The 16,525-nt window shown below is 47.5% G+C and overlaps 1 protein-coding gene across 1 annotated transcript in view; it reads right to left on the bottom strand.

Moving 5' to 3' along the window:
* Window positions 1–85: 85 nt before the first annotated feature.
* Window positions 86–16,525, bottom strand: part of Rorc (RAR related orphan receptor C) — a 27,617-nt gene continuing 11,177 nt past the window's right edge. Inside the window, exons 3-11 of the mRNA XM_021157617.2 lie at window positions 12,546–12,631; window positions 12,151–12,292; window positions 10,512–11,018; window positions 10,173–10,294; window positions 8,631–8,763; window positions 8,350–8,457; window positions 8,083–8,193; window positions 6,667–6,776; window positions 86–1,520 (exon numbers count right to left, since the gene is read on the bottom strand). Of these exons, the coding sequence (XP_021013276.1) occupies window positions 1,359–1,520; window positions 6,667–6,776; window positions 8,083–8,193; window positions 8,350–8,457; window positions 8,631–8,763; window positions 10,173–10,294; window positions 10,512–11,018; window positions 12,151–12,292; window positions 12,546–12,631 (1,481 nt within the window). The 3' untranslated portion in view covers window positions 86–1,358. The remainder of the gene's footprint in view (window positions 1,521–6,666; window positions 6,777–8,082; window positions 8,194–8,349; window positions 8,458–8,630; window positions 8,764–10,172; window positions 10,295–10,511; window positions 11,019–12,150; window positions 12,293–12,545; window positions 12,632–16,525) is intronic.

Raw genomic sequence — 16,525 nt, 5'->3', positions numbered from 1 at the left:
CCTAGGCAGTCACATTCAAGTCTCCCAACATCTGACATGTGTGCCCTGCACCCTTGTACAAGCACACAGGCACAATACACTTCCAGCCTTTGAAATCGTTTTATAAAGAATGGCACAATTTGGGATTTATGTTTACTTGGCTAAACCCTTCCTCTGAGAGGAAAAAAAAAAACCTCCCTCCCTCTCATCTGCTGCTTATACCTCCTAGGAGAGTCTGCAGCTTTACAAAACTGAGAGAAATTTTGAGCAAGATTATGGAGGAGAAACAGGTCCCTGTCCTGTTCCTAGTCTCTCCATCATGTGGAGTCAGCAGCACACAGGTACAGAGCAGGGGATGGCACTGCCTTCCTTCCTCTTAGAGAGCGTAGAGACTGAAGTCAAGGGCATCTTCCCGGGTGCTGGTCCTTGGGTTTTCCAGCTGGTTAGTATCCGGTCCTCTGCTTCTCTTAGGGACAGAGGACAGCCGGAGCTGGGGTGGATTCTGGTGTCCTGTATGAATTAGAACCTCGGGCTTCTCAGAGCTGCAACCTCAAGGAAGAGATTGTGTGCCAGAGGAAAAGTCTACAGAATGGTGTCACTGGGGGCAGAGCCGCTCGCTGTGTGCTCTACCTGTGTGGATGTGTGTTTCTGATTAGACTGCTAACGAATCTGACTTTTAAAGTGTACAAAGAGGTCTCCATTCTAATTTTGCCAGTGATGTCTTTCTTCATACCCAACTCCCATAAAACAGTTATCTTGGGCCCTTATCTCCACCCCACCCTCATTCTTTACACATCCAGGCATTTTAGGTCCCAGAAAACAGGTAGAGGGGGGCCAACAACATTTCTTAACTAGGAAGAAGAAAGGCAGAAAAATCTCAGGAATCTATATTCTTATTATATACAGGTCCTTCTGGGGGCTTGCCACCAGTCTCTGAGCTAGATCCATGTCCCCCCAGGAGGAACCCACGGGGAAATACAATGAGGTATTGAAAGGGCTGTTAGTAGCTTTCAAGCCTAGATTTGAGTTCTCCTTATCCCAGGTACCTGGATTTATCCCTGCTGTTTGTCAGTCTGTTTGTTTGTTTGTTTGTTTGTTTTTTGTTTTGACTTGGTCATCCTATCTCTATCCCATCTACCCCACAGCTTCCAGAAGCCAGGGTGGAACTTATGGGAAATCAAGCATAACAAGCCTTTTCTCCATCACTTGCTGCTGTTGTCCTACAAGGCAAGCCTAGGGGCAGAAAATCAGTGTTAGGATTTGCTTACTCCTAGGGATACCACCCTTCATAGAGTGCAGAAAGGGAAAGGCTGGGTGAAGGGAGTCCAGGGAGATGGGTCAGAGGGCAGGAGGAAATGCAAAGTTGTCCGTCCTCCAGATCACTTTGACAGCCCCTCGGGGGATTCGACATCAGTGCTGAAGAGTTCCTTATAGAGTGGAGGGAAGGCGGCTTGGACCACGATGGGGTGGAGGTGCTGGAAGATCTGCAGCTTTTCCACATGTTGGCTGCACAGGCTCCGGAGTTTCCCTTTGGGTGGCAGCTAGGGATAGGTTAGGAGGGAATGAGTACTTCGGTGCTTAACAGAGCAAACACATCTCACTGTTACTGAGCTAGGATGACCCTTCTTGATGCCTCCCCGACCCTTGACCCAACTTGAGCAGCCAATCCCATTTGTTAGATGTATGCATATCTGGAAACCTCAGGTAAGTTAGAACGGACATGAGACAGGTGAGCTTTTCCTAGGTTCAATTCTGATGGTCATTTCTGTACCTTCAGGACTGTGCTTGGAGCAAGGACATGCTTGAATGATGGCATCTGCCTACCCCAGAATGAATTGCGTTTGCTCCCATGGCCCTTTGCCTTGGTTCATGTTGTTTCTTCATCTGGAGGATGAGGCTCTGCTAAGTCTTATTTTGCTAATTCAAGTGTTAGCTCCTCTGAGAATATCATCCCCATCCCTTGCTGGGCAAAAGCCCCGTTGGCTTCCTTTTGTGTAGCATTTGCCACACCGTAGAAAAAAGGATCCAGTCTGTCTGCCTTCCTGCCCCACATGTACTTAGATAAAGTCCATCTGTCTTTTTGCCACGATGCATCTCCTGTCCCTGGCATGCATGCTGAATTCATGTTCATCACCTGCTTGTTTTAACTAAACAGAGTTTCTAGGAAGGCGCCCAACTCCGCAGGTAGTAAGTCAGTATAGTAAGCCTCCAGCCAAAGGCAGGTAAACCTCTAAGAAAAGTGCAGAAGCCCAGGGGACAGAGGCAGGGAGAAAGACCCCAGGCACCATCTTTCCTACACAATGTACAGCATAATGAACTGAGACTAAAAAAACACTCGTTCTTGACATCTCCCTTTCTTAGCTTAGTTCTCTAGAAAAAGTAACAATCAGAAAAGTAAGCAGCAAAGTGAGTCCCTTACGCCTCTTGAATTTATTATCCTTTTGTGTTTTAGTACTTTGAGTTTGCCTGGGTTACTACAATAGTTTCTTTTATTCATTCAAAAGATATTTGTTGAGAAACTCCATAACTCTAGACGAGGCACTGTCATGAGCCCTGGTGTAACATCGGTGAATAAAAAGATGTGCTTTTATTAAATGTGCACAGCAGCCAGGGAGTCACAAACACAGTTACGTGCTGCCTAACAACTTTTCGGGGGAATTATGAACCTCAAACTTCAGTGGTCCCATAAGGCTAAGGGAGTATTGATGACAGTACAGCTGTGTTTGTTTGTATTAAGTATATCCAGTTGTACCCCACCATGTGAAGCTATGGGTAAGCATTTTTTAGAACATATTCCTGTTAGTAAGCAGCATATGATTGTATCTGATACTAAAGCAGGATAAGGGATGGGGTCCTTCTCCAGTGGGGTAACTGTTTAAGGAAAACCTCTCTTGAATGAAGGCCTGGAGAAAATACTTGGAAACAGGGAAGAGAATATGACAGGAGACAATAGTAGGTATAAGAGGCCCCAGAGAGATGGGACCGGTGAAAAAATACTGTGGTCAGAGTAGGAGAGTCAAAGGGTGGTGCAATGTCAGGTGAGGAGGAAGGCAGGGTGGTCCATTTGACTGTAACATGGACTCTGGAGTTGAATTTTGGCTAAAATAGGAGGCTGGAGATCAAAAGAGGCAGGTGATGGCTGGTCTCCTTAAAATGACCAGGGCGGTTACTGAGCAAGTGCTGTGCGGCTCTGACGTGGCAGACAAAGATGGGGTGGGAAACGGAGTTAGGAGTAGAATAGTCCAATATGTGGCTGATAGCTGGATGGGGGGGGCACATCATGGGACACGTGATATATTTTGAAAGTGGATCCTGCTGGGCAAAGTGGTACATGGCTGTGATCTCAACACTTAGGAGCTGGAGGCAGGAGGATCATGAATTTAAGGCTACCTTTGGCTTCATGAAACTGCCTCAAAAAACAGAACAAAAGGCACCAAAGTGGATCCAACCACATTTGTATTCCAACTGCTTTCCCGGAGCCTCTTTAAATCCATTTTGTTGTAGATTAAAGTTTACATTCCTCAGGGAGAGACTGTTTGAAGTGATTTCTGTATCTCAGGACTCGTTTGATGACTGTGAATAACAAGGGCCTGAGCAAAATGTTACATAGATGGATCCTTCACATAGGTCAGAAGGAAATTCCCTAAGCAGCTCTGAGTACAGCATTGCCTAGAAGTGAGGCTTTCACTCTTCATATGGCACTGAAAGCCTTCCTGACTGCTCTTCCTCCAGCGGTTTCCAGGCTGCCTTCTGCTATTCTTCTACTTTATCAGTCTACCCCAGCTTCTGACCTCACATTTACCAAAAGTACCATGAGGCTCAATAACGTGCTGGCCTTCAGGCATGAAGGCCTGAATGCAGATCCCAGAACCCACGGAAAGAAAACCAGGTGAAAACTGGATGTGGTGGCGCAAGACTTTGATCTCAGTATTTGGGAGGCAGAGACAAGCAGATCTCTAAGTTTAAGCTTGGTCTACAGAGTGAGTTTCAGGACAGCCAGGGATACACAGAGAAACCCTGTCTCGAAAAACCAAAAAAAAAAAAAACAAAACCAAAAAACAAAAAAAAACAAAAACAAGAAAGAAGAAGAGGACACAAAATGGGGTAGAGAGGTGTCTTAGCAGTTTAGATCACTGGCTGCTCTTTTAGAGGACCAAAGTTTGGTTCTCTCTCTCTCTCTCTCTCTTTTTTTTTTGGTTTTTCGACACAGGGTTTCTCTGTGTAGCCCTGGCTGTCCTGGAACTCNAGAGAGAGAGAGAGAGAGAGAGAGAGAGAGAGAGAGAGAGAAGCCAGACAAGGTAATACATGTTTATAATCTCAACATTTGAGATGTGGAGATAGGCAAATCATCTCTTGGGACTCAGCAGTCCTAGGTCACTCATAAGCCGGGCCAGACTATGAGAGACCCTGTCCAGAATGAATGAATGAATGAAAAATATAAAAATGCAGCACCAAAGGAATGGTACCTAAGATTATCTGGCCTCTACATGTATGCAGAAGTGTCCACATGCACAAAACCAATCACACGCACACGCACGCATGCACACACACACATACATATACACACACATACATACACATACACACATACATACACACACATACACACACATATATACATATACACACATACATACACATACATACACATACATACACATACATACACATACATACACATACATACACATACACACATACATACACACATATACACACATACAAACACACATACATATACACACATACACACATACACACACATACATACACACACATACACATACATACACATACACACACATACATACACACATACATATACACACATATACACACACACATACACACACACATATACACATACACATATACACACATACACACACATACACACATACATATACACACATATACACACACATACATACACACACATATACACACATACACACATACATATACACACATACATACATACACATACACACATACATACATACACATACATACACATATACACACATACACACATACATATACACACATATACACACATACATACACATACACACATACATACACACACATACACACACATAACACACACATACACATACACACATATACACACATACACAAATACACATACACACACATACATACACACACATACACACAATACACACATATACACACATACACACATATATACATATACACACATACACACACATATATACATATACACACATACACACATACATACATACATATACACACATATACACACATACATATACACATATACACACATACACACACATACAGACACATACACACACATATACACACATACACACATACACACACATACACACACATACATACACATACACACACACATATATACATATACACACATACACACACATACACACATACACACAAACACACACATACACACACACATACACACACACATACACACACATACACACACACATATATACATATACACACATACACACATACACACAAACACATATACTCATGGAAACATGAGCTATGAGCCATTCCCCATGTACTGTCTGGTCTCCTCAGAGCTCCATTCATCCCATTCCCTAAGCCTGGATCCCTGCTCCATTTCAGGAATGTTTATTAAAACCGGTATATTTCATGGTCTCATTCTCTCAGCCCACACCGTTTTAAGGAAGGATTTATGTTTTACTGGCTTTACCTTCAAGTTGTGAGGGATTTTTACATTTTTATTTTTGTGTGTGCTTGTGAGCAGACGTGTATGGAGGTCAGAGGTCAACTTGCTGGAGTTAGATTTGTGCTTTCATCATGTGAGTCGCAGTTATCAAACTCAGCTCATCATGCTAGGCTTTGTGGCAAGCATCTACCCATTCAGCCATCTCACCAGCCCCTTAAATTGCCTTGAAACCCTGTCATTTTCTCAAAAGCAGCCCCCACTTTTTAAGGGGGGATCTCGTGTAGCCCAGGCAGGCCTGAAACTCATTATGGAGCCGAGGATGACCTTGGATTCTTGTTTCTCTTGCTCCTGTCTGCCTCTTGAATGCTGGTATTACAGGCATGCACCACCACGGCATGCTTCTAAGAGCTTTTTTAATAGCAAATTAGGGGCCCTGGGGATGTTGTTGAGAGAGCTCTGGGATTAAGATTTGTGTTATCAATTAATATGTGTCACTGGAGTCACTTTATTGCTACAGGAATAACACCTGCCCTATTTTAACTGGCTTGCCATTAGGATAAGAGATAGCACTGAAAGCACTTTGTTAACCTCACTGTTAAAATATCACACATTCTACCCCACATTAGCATTATATTAGAAGGTACACAAGTCTCTTTTTAAGAGGTTAGAATATCTTAGTGGGGACAAGAACTGCATCTCTGTAGCTTTCCACAGTTCCTTGTATAAGCAGGTGCTGGGTAAGTGTCAGCTATATTAAACTGAATTGTTCCCTGGAGGTCTCTTCTAACTCCACACTAACTTTCCATCCCTTCGTACATGGAAACAGATGCTCCAGCAGGGCCCACAGCTGCTGCAAATGCTGACATAGCCCAGCACAGCAGCACTCCTTCCTCTGCACCCGAAGACCCTGGCCCTGATGTCACACAACTGGCAGTGGGCCTAGTCTCTTCTACCCTGTGGACTGCTCCTACCTTGGCTAGGAGGCCTTGTCGATGAGTCTTGCAGAGATGATGATGGAAAGCCAGCTCCAAATTGTATTGCAGATGCTCTACTCTCCTCTTCTCTTGGAGCCCAGGACGGTCTGAAGGAAGGGATGGGATGGGACCAGAGTGAAACAGAAACAGCAAAGACAGTCGTGACCAACAAAATGGTGTCATGTATCTTTTTGAAGAGAATCTGTCTTCGTCTCTTTCTGCCTCTGTCTCTGTCACTCTGTTTCTCTGTCTCTCTGTCTCTCCCCACCCCCACCCCCGTGCATATGTGCACACATGTGTATACTGGTTTGATTACAGCAAACTGTATGACTCTAGGCCTGTCGAGCTAACTACTAGGGAAACTGGGCAGGGATGAAAGGGGTGGGGAGACATTCTAAGATTGAGAATGACTACTTGATGTGAGCTCATTTTGGGACAGAATGCCTATAATGGCAGTAGAGCTCTGGGTCCAAGCAGCTGAATGATAATAAATATTCATAAGACCTAGGGGAGTGGGCCTGCTGCTCTGGGTTGGTTAACGACCATACAAGCCTTAACTAAATTTTAATCTCCTAACTTTTAGCTACCTTGTCCCTGGTAACCTGCCTTTCATGTAGTTTATTCAATGTCAGGCACTAGATTTCTATCATGGAAGTAAAATGTTAGAAGAGAGCTTCCTCATTCCTACAGGAGTGACTCAGAGAGGTGACCTTCCTGAAGCGCTTCAGGTAGACACCAAGGACTCTAAAGTACTCAGTGGCTCTCTTTCAACCCCTAAGCTACCTTTTCCTTTGCTAGAAGTCTTGCTTCTAGCTTAAAGTCATGTTAGTAGAGCTGGAAGGCTTGCATGGTCATTAACCAACCCAGAGCAGCAGGCCCACTCCCCTAGGTCCTCTGAATATTTATCGTTCAGCTGCTTGGACCCAGAGCTCTAGTGCCAATATAGGCATTCTGTCTCAAAATGAGCTCACATCAAGTGGTCATTCTCAATCTTAGTGGCTCAATCTGGAGGTGGCTGTTAAATTTTGGGTGCAGCCTAGATGAGTTACATCAAAATCTGGACGTGGGACCCAGCGACTCAATTAGTCCTTAAAGCTCCCTAGGTGATTCCCATGTGTGCTGTAAAGGAGCCACTGCCCTACACTGGCCAGTAGGTTAACATCTATTGGGGAAGTGGCTCATTTCCTTCCAACCTCCCTTCTCCATGCTCCCACTGCCCCACTGTATGCTGCCCTCGCCCTGCCTTAAGGTTTCTCTGCATACTTTAGTCTGTTATATTTTACAGAAGCACGGGATAGAGCTCATTTCCTTATTTCAAGCAGCCTCCCATTAGTCACATCCAAAGGCCTAGGTTCTCCATTAGCTGCTGTGTCTCAGCCACGAGTGCCCGCTCCCATACCCAGCCACACTCACTGGCATTGATGAGAACCAGGGCCGTGTAGAGGGCAATCTCATCCTCAGAAAAACACAGGGCGCTGAGGAAGTGGGAAAAGTCGAATATGGAGCTGATGAGCTCACTGCAGCCTGCCGGAGTGGAGATGAAGAGAGTAAGTATGGTAGCTGCCCCCCCCCCCCCCAAGGACGCCACTCTTGGGTGTTTAGAGCAGGGGGCAAACAACCATGTAGAGAGGCTTGTGATAGGATTGGCATCAGGACTTTCTCAATTCCCACTGCCCTCACCCAAGGCTCGAAACAGCTCCACACCACCGTATTTGCCTTCAAAAAAGACTGTGTGGTTGTTGGCGTTGTAGGCCCTGCACATTCTGACTAGGACGACTTCCATTGCTCCTGGATAAAGGGGAGAAAGATGGGTAGGCCATGTTAAGCAGAACCAGTGTCTTGTTAAGCCCTTAGTGTCTTGATTTCCTTAAGTCACCTCCTTCCACTTGGCTCTGGGTCTGTCCTTCCATCCCCAGCCCATGCTCCACCCACACCCCCAGGGCCTGCCAATCCCTGCGCACCTGCTTTCAGTAGTATGATCTGGTCATTCTGGCAGAGCTCCATGAAGCCTGAAAGCCGCTTGGCAAACTCCACCACATACTGAATGGCCTCAGTGAGGTGGTGGGCACAGCGCTCCCACATCTCCCACATTGACTGCGGGGATAGAGGAGGAGACCTGTGATCCCCCCAACCCCCTGCACCCCATAAACTTCAGGGTATGAGTTGTATATTTCCACATTGTCAACCATGGAGCCTATTAGCACAAATGTAGCCAGGGTCAGTTCCTGACAGTGGGTTACAGTTACTACTATCCCCAGCTCAGTACAAGGAATCCCAGAGACTTATATAAGGGTTGAAAACTTCTAATTTCTTAACTTCAAACTCCTTTCTCCCTGATAACCTGGTCTCTCGTGAAGTCCATTCAATACTAGGTATTAGGGTTCTGCTATGGGAGAGAAAAGGTTGCCAGAGAGCTTCCCAGATTCCCAGGGAGTGGCTCCAGATAGGAGGCGATGGCTTTCCTGCACAGTGATAGCTGTTGTGGAGAAAGGGAAACCATACATAATACAGTTTCACCTGCAAACAGTGTACACATTGTTAATTACTGCTCCTCCTGAAGAGGGTCTCAGCAGCTGAGAGGTGCAAATGTGAAGTGCCAGCTGACTTCAGAGCCTCTGGTACTGTCAGACTGTGACAGAAGGGGTAGCAGACACTGTGGAGCCATCTCTGTGTGATCTTCAGTACTTCTCCCTCAGTGTAAATTCTGTTCTCAGAGGCCAGTTGTTCGACGGGCTGAGGATGATCTCACAGGTGTGTCTAGCCTCTGACACTGTAACTTGACATAGTTATCTACAAAGTTTATACCTGAGAATCAAGTTTCTAAAAATCTCACATTTTAGAGCTGGGTGGTGGTAGTGCACACGTTGAGTTCCAGCACTCAGGAGGCAGAGGCAGGTGAATCTCTGAGTTTGAGGCCAGCCTGGTCGACCAAGTAAGTTCCAGAACAGCCAGGGCTACACAGCGAAACCTTGTCTTGGAACCAGCCAAACCAACCAACAACCAACAACCAACCAACAACCAACCATAACCAACCAACAACATCCAACCAACAACCAACCAACCAAAAACCAACTCATGATTTTGCAGTGGGCCACATTTACCACTATCTTTAGACACTTGTAGTTCACAGACAGCAGCTCACAAAGCTTCTATTACAATGCCTGACAGCAAAGGGTGTCCAGTAAATGACCCTCAGATACTGATTAGCATCAGTTACTGATGGAGGATGAAAGGCAGTGTGGCAAGGTCTGGGTGGAAGAGGATGTAGGTTGCTAACTAGGTGAAATCTCAATAAGCAGGAGCTACAGAAATAGTCATCTCGCTGCCTGGATACAGACAGTCAGACCTGTTAGCCAGCCTGTGATACCTTATTACTACCCCCATACCAGTGAAAGTCGCCATCTCTGGGCTCTTCCAGTGTGTGTGTGTGTGTGTGTGTGTGTGTGTGTGTGAGTGTGTGTGTGTGGTGGTGCCCTCCCTTCCCTCGTGTCTCTTGCCCTTACCTTCCTCTGGTAGCTGATCACCTCCTCCCGTGAGAAGAGGTTGGTGCGCTGCCGTAGAAGGTCCTCCAGTCGCAGCTGGCATGTCTCTCGGAAGGACTTGCAGACATTCTGTACCAGGTACTCTGGGGCCAGAAGACGAAGGCACAGCTAGATATCAGTCAGGTCCCACCCCAAAGTTCATAAAGAGGGCCTCTGCCTGGCCTCCTTTGCTCTGCCTCCTCCCTTGGCTTTTTGTCCAGGATCCCTAATTCCTTAGGACTAATGCTTGATTACATGGGCGCTGCGCTGGAGGAAGTTCTTGTCTCATTTTCACTGCCCTCACCCTTCCCAGATGCTCACCTATGTCTGTCAGAGAAGCATATGGTGCCTCTGGGGCACTGCAGAAACTGGGACTGCAGTGGCTGTCTGGACCCTGTTCTGGTTCCCCAAGTTCAGGATGCCTGGTTTCCTCAAAACGAAGTCCACATCTTCCAAGAGTAAGTTGGCCGTCAGTGCTATAGATGCTGTCTCTGCCTTCAGCTTTGCCTCGTTCTGGACTATACTCAAGGTGGCAGGAGGCCCCCTGGACCTCTGTTTTGGCCAAGGTATTGGAATATGGTGGGCCAGAGCCTGAGGCTCTCAGGAGGCCAGGGGGACAAGCAGAGGCCTCAGGTAGGTCAGGTGAGGCACCCAGTGGTAGCTGCCCATCTGAGAGCCCTAAAGTGTATGTAAGTGTGTCTGCTCCACGGCTCCCAGCTGGAGGAGTCTTGGCCACTTGTTCCTGTTGCTGCTGCTGTTGCAGTTGTTTCTGCACTTCTGCATGTAGACTGTCCCTCTGCTTCTTGGACATTCGGCCAAACTTGACAGCTGAAGAAGGTTCAGGAATCAGTACAGGAGGTAAGAGAACACAGGACAAGACAGGGCAACAGGCACATGAATCTGACTCCATGCTCCATTTCCCCAGCTCTGTCTATGAGCTTTCTTTTGGGGAGCTTAGGCTCCCTGCTCCTTTCATGCCTGACTCTGCTCTCTTTAGGATCTGTTCCACCAGCATTTCTATCTCCCCAGCAAAATGCTTTTAGCTCTAGACTAGATGCTAATAGTGCAGAACTCAAGCAATGAGCTTGGGCCGGGGAGTCGAGTCTCCTGAGACTAGGGCTGAGGTGGGGGTCGAGTAGAGGGCCTCAAGCTGTATTGGGGTCAGCTTGCCTGTCTGGGAGGGTTGGAGGAAGAGAAGGGCTGCGAACACAGGTTTCCCTGTGGTCAGGCCTGCAGGCTCCCTGGTGACCTAGATACTCACCACAGCCCAACCCAGGCTCTGGTGGCTTGCTTCTGAACATCCTCTTCTGCTCTCTCTTTCCTGCCTTTTCACTCCCCCAACCCCTCCCAGGTGTGGGGGCACAGCCCTTCGCCCCGCCTGCCCCTTTGCACCCCTGCATGTTTCCTTTCGCTTTGTTATTTTGAGCACTGAAAAGTGCTGACAGGCTCCTTCTGGGTCTTCCTCACCTCATGCCCCCCACTCCACCCAAGGCTCCTTCTGTGGTGAAGACGGTGGGTGAGGAGGTGGATATGGCTCTAGGAACACCACACTTGATTCCCCCACCTTCTGGGTTATTCTCAAGCCAACTCGGATGGTGTTCCTTGCCACAATCCTATGCCTAAGGATAGTTACTCAGGAGGGAGATGGAGCTAAACAAGGCAGGAGGTAACAGTGTGGGAACTGGATAGGAACTAGGCCAGGATAAAGAAGAATGAAGAGAACTCATTAGAGGAAGAAGGGACAAGAGTACTAAGATGATGCTGGTAAAGGTCTTCTGGAGCAGAGCCTGGAGTAGAGGCTGAAGAGCCTTGAGGACCCTCAAAAAGACAGGACAAAGGGCTGTGGGTGGAAGAACAGAAAGAGGCCCCTGACAGGCTGTTTTTGCAAGCCAACTCTGGTAAGAGCCAGGATGTCTCTGGAGAGTACAGGGACTCTTGGGGGCTATCCCCACATCCTCACCATCTCGGGACATGCCCAGAGCCAGGCACTTCTGCAGGCGGCAATGCTGGCATCGGTTGCGGCTGGTTCGGTCAATGGGGCAGTTCTGCTGACGCGTGCAGGAGTAGGCCACATTACACTGCTGGCTGCGGCGGAAGAAGCCCTGGGAAACAGAAACTGCTTATCCCACCCTCGCCGAGCTTGAGGTGGTCCCAGGGACTTCCAATTAATGTGCACTGGTCCTAAGAATTTCTACATCCACCAAAGTCCCCGAACCTCCACTGTATAATTGTGATGGCCCCTGTGATCACATTCCTACATTGAGACTAGGTCCTCCTCCTCCCTCCTGTTCCTGACCCTGGGGAGACCGCTGAAACAGCCAAGTGCATGTATGCAGACAAATGCGTACAACTCACCTTGCACCCCTCACAGGTGATAACCCCGTAGTGGATCCCAGATGACTTGTCCCCACAGATTTTGCAAGGGATCACTTCAATTTGTGCTGGAATAGAGAAAGAGAAGCTAGCCCATAATGGTTTTTTTTTTTGGATTTTACTACCATGAGCCTGGGCTGCAGACGCAGGTGTATGGTGCCCGCCCCCCCCCCCCTTCTTCAGTGAGCTCCAACACGCCCTCTTGCATTATGGAAGGGGAAGTAAAGTGTAAATGATTCTCAGCATTGGGTCTGAGGAGGCTGTGTTTTGTTCACAAAGCAGCTGGGAGTTGTATCAGCTTTTATGGAGACAGAGAGCAGCTGCAAAGAGGCCACCTGCTCAGTCCTTCAAGTTGAACATCTTCAGTGCCCTCCTCTCATCCTGTATAGGGCCAGAGGAGGCCTTACTGCTTCATAACACCTGCTTCCCGCCCAGGGGGCTTCCATTTTGTCTCCTTCCCCCCACTGAAGTTTGGCTCCCAGAACAGAGTATGGGGCACAGCCACTGGGCAGTAGACAGAGATGTTAGTCACTCTTGGAGGAAAGTGAAGGCTACACAGGGACAGGAACTGAGGGGAACCAACACAGCGGGTACAGAGAGACTAGAAAGAAACAGATGGAATCTAGAGAAGGGTTCAACCCAACTTTGATGATTGTCTAAAAGCTCAAATAAGATTTCCAGACTGATGATCCCAGAATCAAGACAAAGTAATGCTCTGTGTGTAAGTGTGTAAGAGGATGTACAAAGGCATCTGTGTCTAGCTGTATGAGCACAGAACACGACTGTTAAAACTGGCTGAGATTAAAGCACACTCCATCCACCTGTTCTCCTCACAGATGAAGACCTAACTACCTAGCACAGGCTCACACAGCTAGTTTGTTTGAGTGCCAGGTCTACAACCCCACTCTCTTGAACAGTTCATTATCTGTTATGTTCTTGACATGTTTGGAGGCATACTTGAGTGAGTGTGTGTGTGTGTGTGTGTGTGTGTGTGTGCACAGAAGAAAAGTATATGTGGCTTGTTGAAATGATGTCATGTGCCTTGAATCCTAGGACTAGGCAGGCAGAGGTAGGTAGATCACTTTGAGTTCAAGGCTTGCCTGATCTACATATCAAGATCCAGGCTAGCCAGCACTACTCAAGAAGGAAGGAAGGGAGGAAGGAAGGAAGGAAGGAAGGAAGGAAGGAAGGAAGGAAGGAAGAAAAGAAGGTAGGTTGGTCTATGTGGCCTGAGGATTGGCGGTATATTGTCTGTACCAGTGCACATACACACATTTGTTGGGTAGAGCTTGCTTCCTGGACACTAATGTCCAAGGCAACAGTGGTGGCACATACCTTTTATCTCACCAGTCAGGAGGCAGAAGTAGACGGATCTCTGTGAGTTTGAGGCTAGCCTGGTCTATAGAGCTAGTTCCTGAACAGCCAACGCTACACAGAGAAGCCCTGTCTCAAAAGTCAAAACCAACCAAACAAAAAACAAAATAAAAAAAAAGACAAACAACAAATCTTGACTTCCACTGGACTCGTTCTAAGTACTGCCTGATCACTCTTTGCTGTGGCCTGCTGCTGGTCCCAGGTTGATTTCCTTTATTCGGTCTTACTCCTGTTAGTGCCTACAGCTTTCTGCAGCATGTCAAGACACATCAAGAGATCTTCATTCAGCACTTCTTAAAAGGGAGCTAGAAGCCGGGCGTGGTGGCACACGCCTTTAATCCCAGCACTCGGGAGGCAGAGGCAGGTGGATTTCTGAGTTCGAGGCCAGCCTGGTCTACAAAGTGAGTTCCTGGACAGCCAGGGCTACACAGAGAAACCCTGTCTCGAAAAACAAAAAAAAAAAAAAAAAAAAAAAATAATAATAAAAAATAAAAAATAAAAAATAAATCGTCTCTTAATTTCTTAAAAAAAAAAAAAGGGAGCTAGAGGAGCCGGGCCTGGTGGCCTTTCACCCCAGCACTCAGGGGGCAGAGGCAGGTGGAACTCTCTGAGTTTGAGGCCAGCCTGGTCTGCAAATTGAGTTCCAGGATAGCCAGGGCTACACAGAGAAAGCCTGTCTTGAAAAACAAACAAACAAACAAACAAACAAACAAACAAACAAACTGAAAAAGAGCTAGGACTTAGCTCTGTGGTAGAGCAGCATGCATGAAGCCCCAGGTTCAATCTGCAGTTCTTTGGGGACTTGGGAGGGGAGGGAGAAGGGACAGCAGCTAGGTAAAGCTTGGGGTCCCAGCCAACCCAGATCTTTTCATCAAGTCCAAAGACTAGGGGATGGAGGGGTAGGGTAGGAGTGGGGGAGCTGGCTCTTCTCCCAATCACTGACTGACCTCTGGATTTCCCTGAGTGGACAGTCGAGAGCTGAAGCAGGCTAGAAAAGAGATCTAGAGTAACAGTCCCATCTCATCTGTGACCTGTCTCCCACCCTAGGGACAGAGGAAGTGCCTCATGGAGAGCAAACTCACATAGGATCTCATGTCCAGCCTGTGCCTAGCGTCTGTCACATGAGAGCCTGCTAGCTGGACGGGGCTGTACATCTCTGTAATTCCAGCATTTAAGAGGTAGAAGCAAGACAATCAAGAGTTCTATATTTTCCTTGGCTACATCACGAGTTCAAGGCTAACCTGGGCTATGTGAGACATGTCCAAAATCTATAACCACACATAGGTCTGCTGATGTGGAGTGGTTAGACCATGATTTGCCCATCACTTCCCAAAGTATTCCATCATCCTTAAACTATGACCTTCTCAAGCCAGCCCAGAGCTGGGTCAGATTAAGTAGCTGTCTCTTTAAGGGATTGGCCATATGAGTGCCTGAAATCCTTCCATTAAAACTCAGCTCTTTGTCCTACCTCCAAACATACTTTCTACCCACCAACTGCATAGTAAGCTCCAGCCACCAGGTATCAAATGCTCTGTTCAATGGCTTCCTGTAAGTTACAAGCTGGTTTGAATGCTTGGTGGGGAAGAGAGAACAGGAGGGGACCTGGGTGCCTGGAAGAGGGGTGGAAAATGTGGGGGCACATACACTTCCAGTCACTCTCAACCTCAGTTCCCTTGGCAGCAAATGACGGTGAAAGCAACATTGCCTGTGGTATAGGTCACACGGCATGATTCAAGAGAGTACAGGGAGCACCGTGGAGAGGCAGAGCACTACAGGGCAGGGTATTACTGTCTGAGACAAAGCAAATCCATGGGAATGGCAGCCTGGCAGTAACACTTGGGTCCACAGCCTTTGCTCCTACCCAACACCTCCTCTGTACTCTGTGGTATATCACTCTTCAGTGGCCCTAAGACCAGAGAGGGGGAAACCAACATAGGTCACCCAGAAAAGCAAGTGGTAGGGAGATTAGGCCAAGCCACGGTGGGAACTCAGGCCCTGGCCTAGCAGGCAACCACAGGCCTCCCTACCTCTTCCCTTCTCCAAGAGCCACATCCGTGTGCGTGTGTACACTGACCACATGGATGACCCCAGTCATACCTCCTGCCCCATACCTGACCCATTGCTGGTCCTAACCCAGGAACCTTACCACAGTGTGAATAAGACCCTGCCATCTCATAAGAGATGACCAGTCAAGAACTGGGAGCTTGGGGGCTGGGGAGCCCTGGACCCCAGCTACCAGCGTAGCCCCTCTTCTATCTTCCCATCGCCAATCCAAAGCAGTGGTCTACAATGAGACAAGCACAAGAAACGGGGAGACTGAGAGGTTCAGGACTGGGGGAAAATAGTTATAGCAAAGGAGAGACAACTGAAATCGAGGGAAACCCCTCCTGGTCCTGGTCCTGTGCTCAATCCTCCACATGACCAAGCTTCTTGCCTGTCTCTAGTTCTCCTTCCCTACACCTTCACCCTGTTCAGTACCATCCACCCTAAACACTTAAATATCAAAGAAAGTACCAGCGGGGCGTGTGTATGTGTGTGTGTGTGTGTGTGTATGTGTGTGTGTGTGTGTGTGTGTGTGTGTGTGTGTG

This window comes from Mus caroli, chromosome 3, assembly GCF_900094665.2.
Source record: "Mus caroli chromosome 3, CAROLI_EIJ_v1.1, whole genome shotgun sequence".
Lineage (NCBI taxonomy): Eukaryota > Metazoa > Chordata > Mammalia > Rodentia > Muridae > Mus > Mus caroli.
The sequence above is the reverse complement of the archived record's forward strand: the minus strand, read 5'-3'. Positions and strand labels throughout refer to the sequence as shown.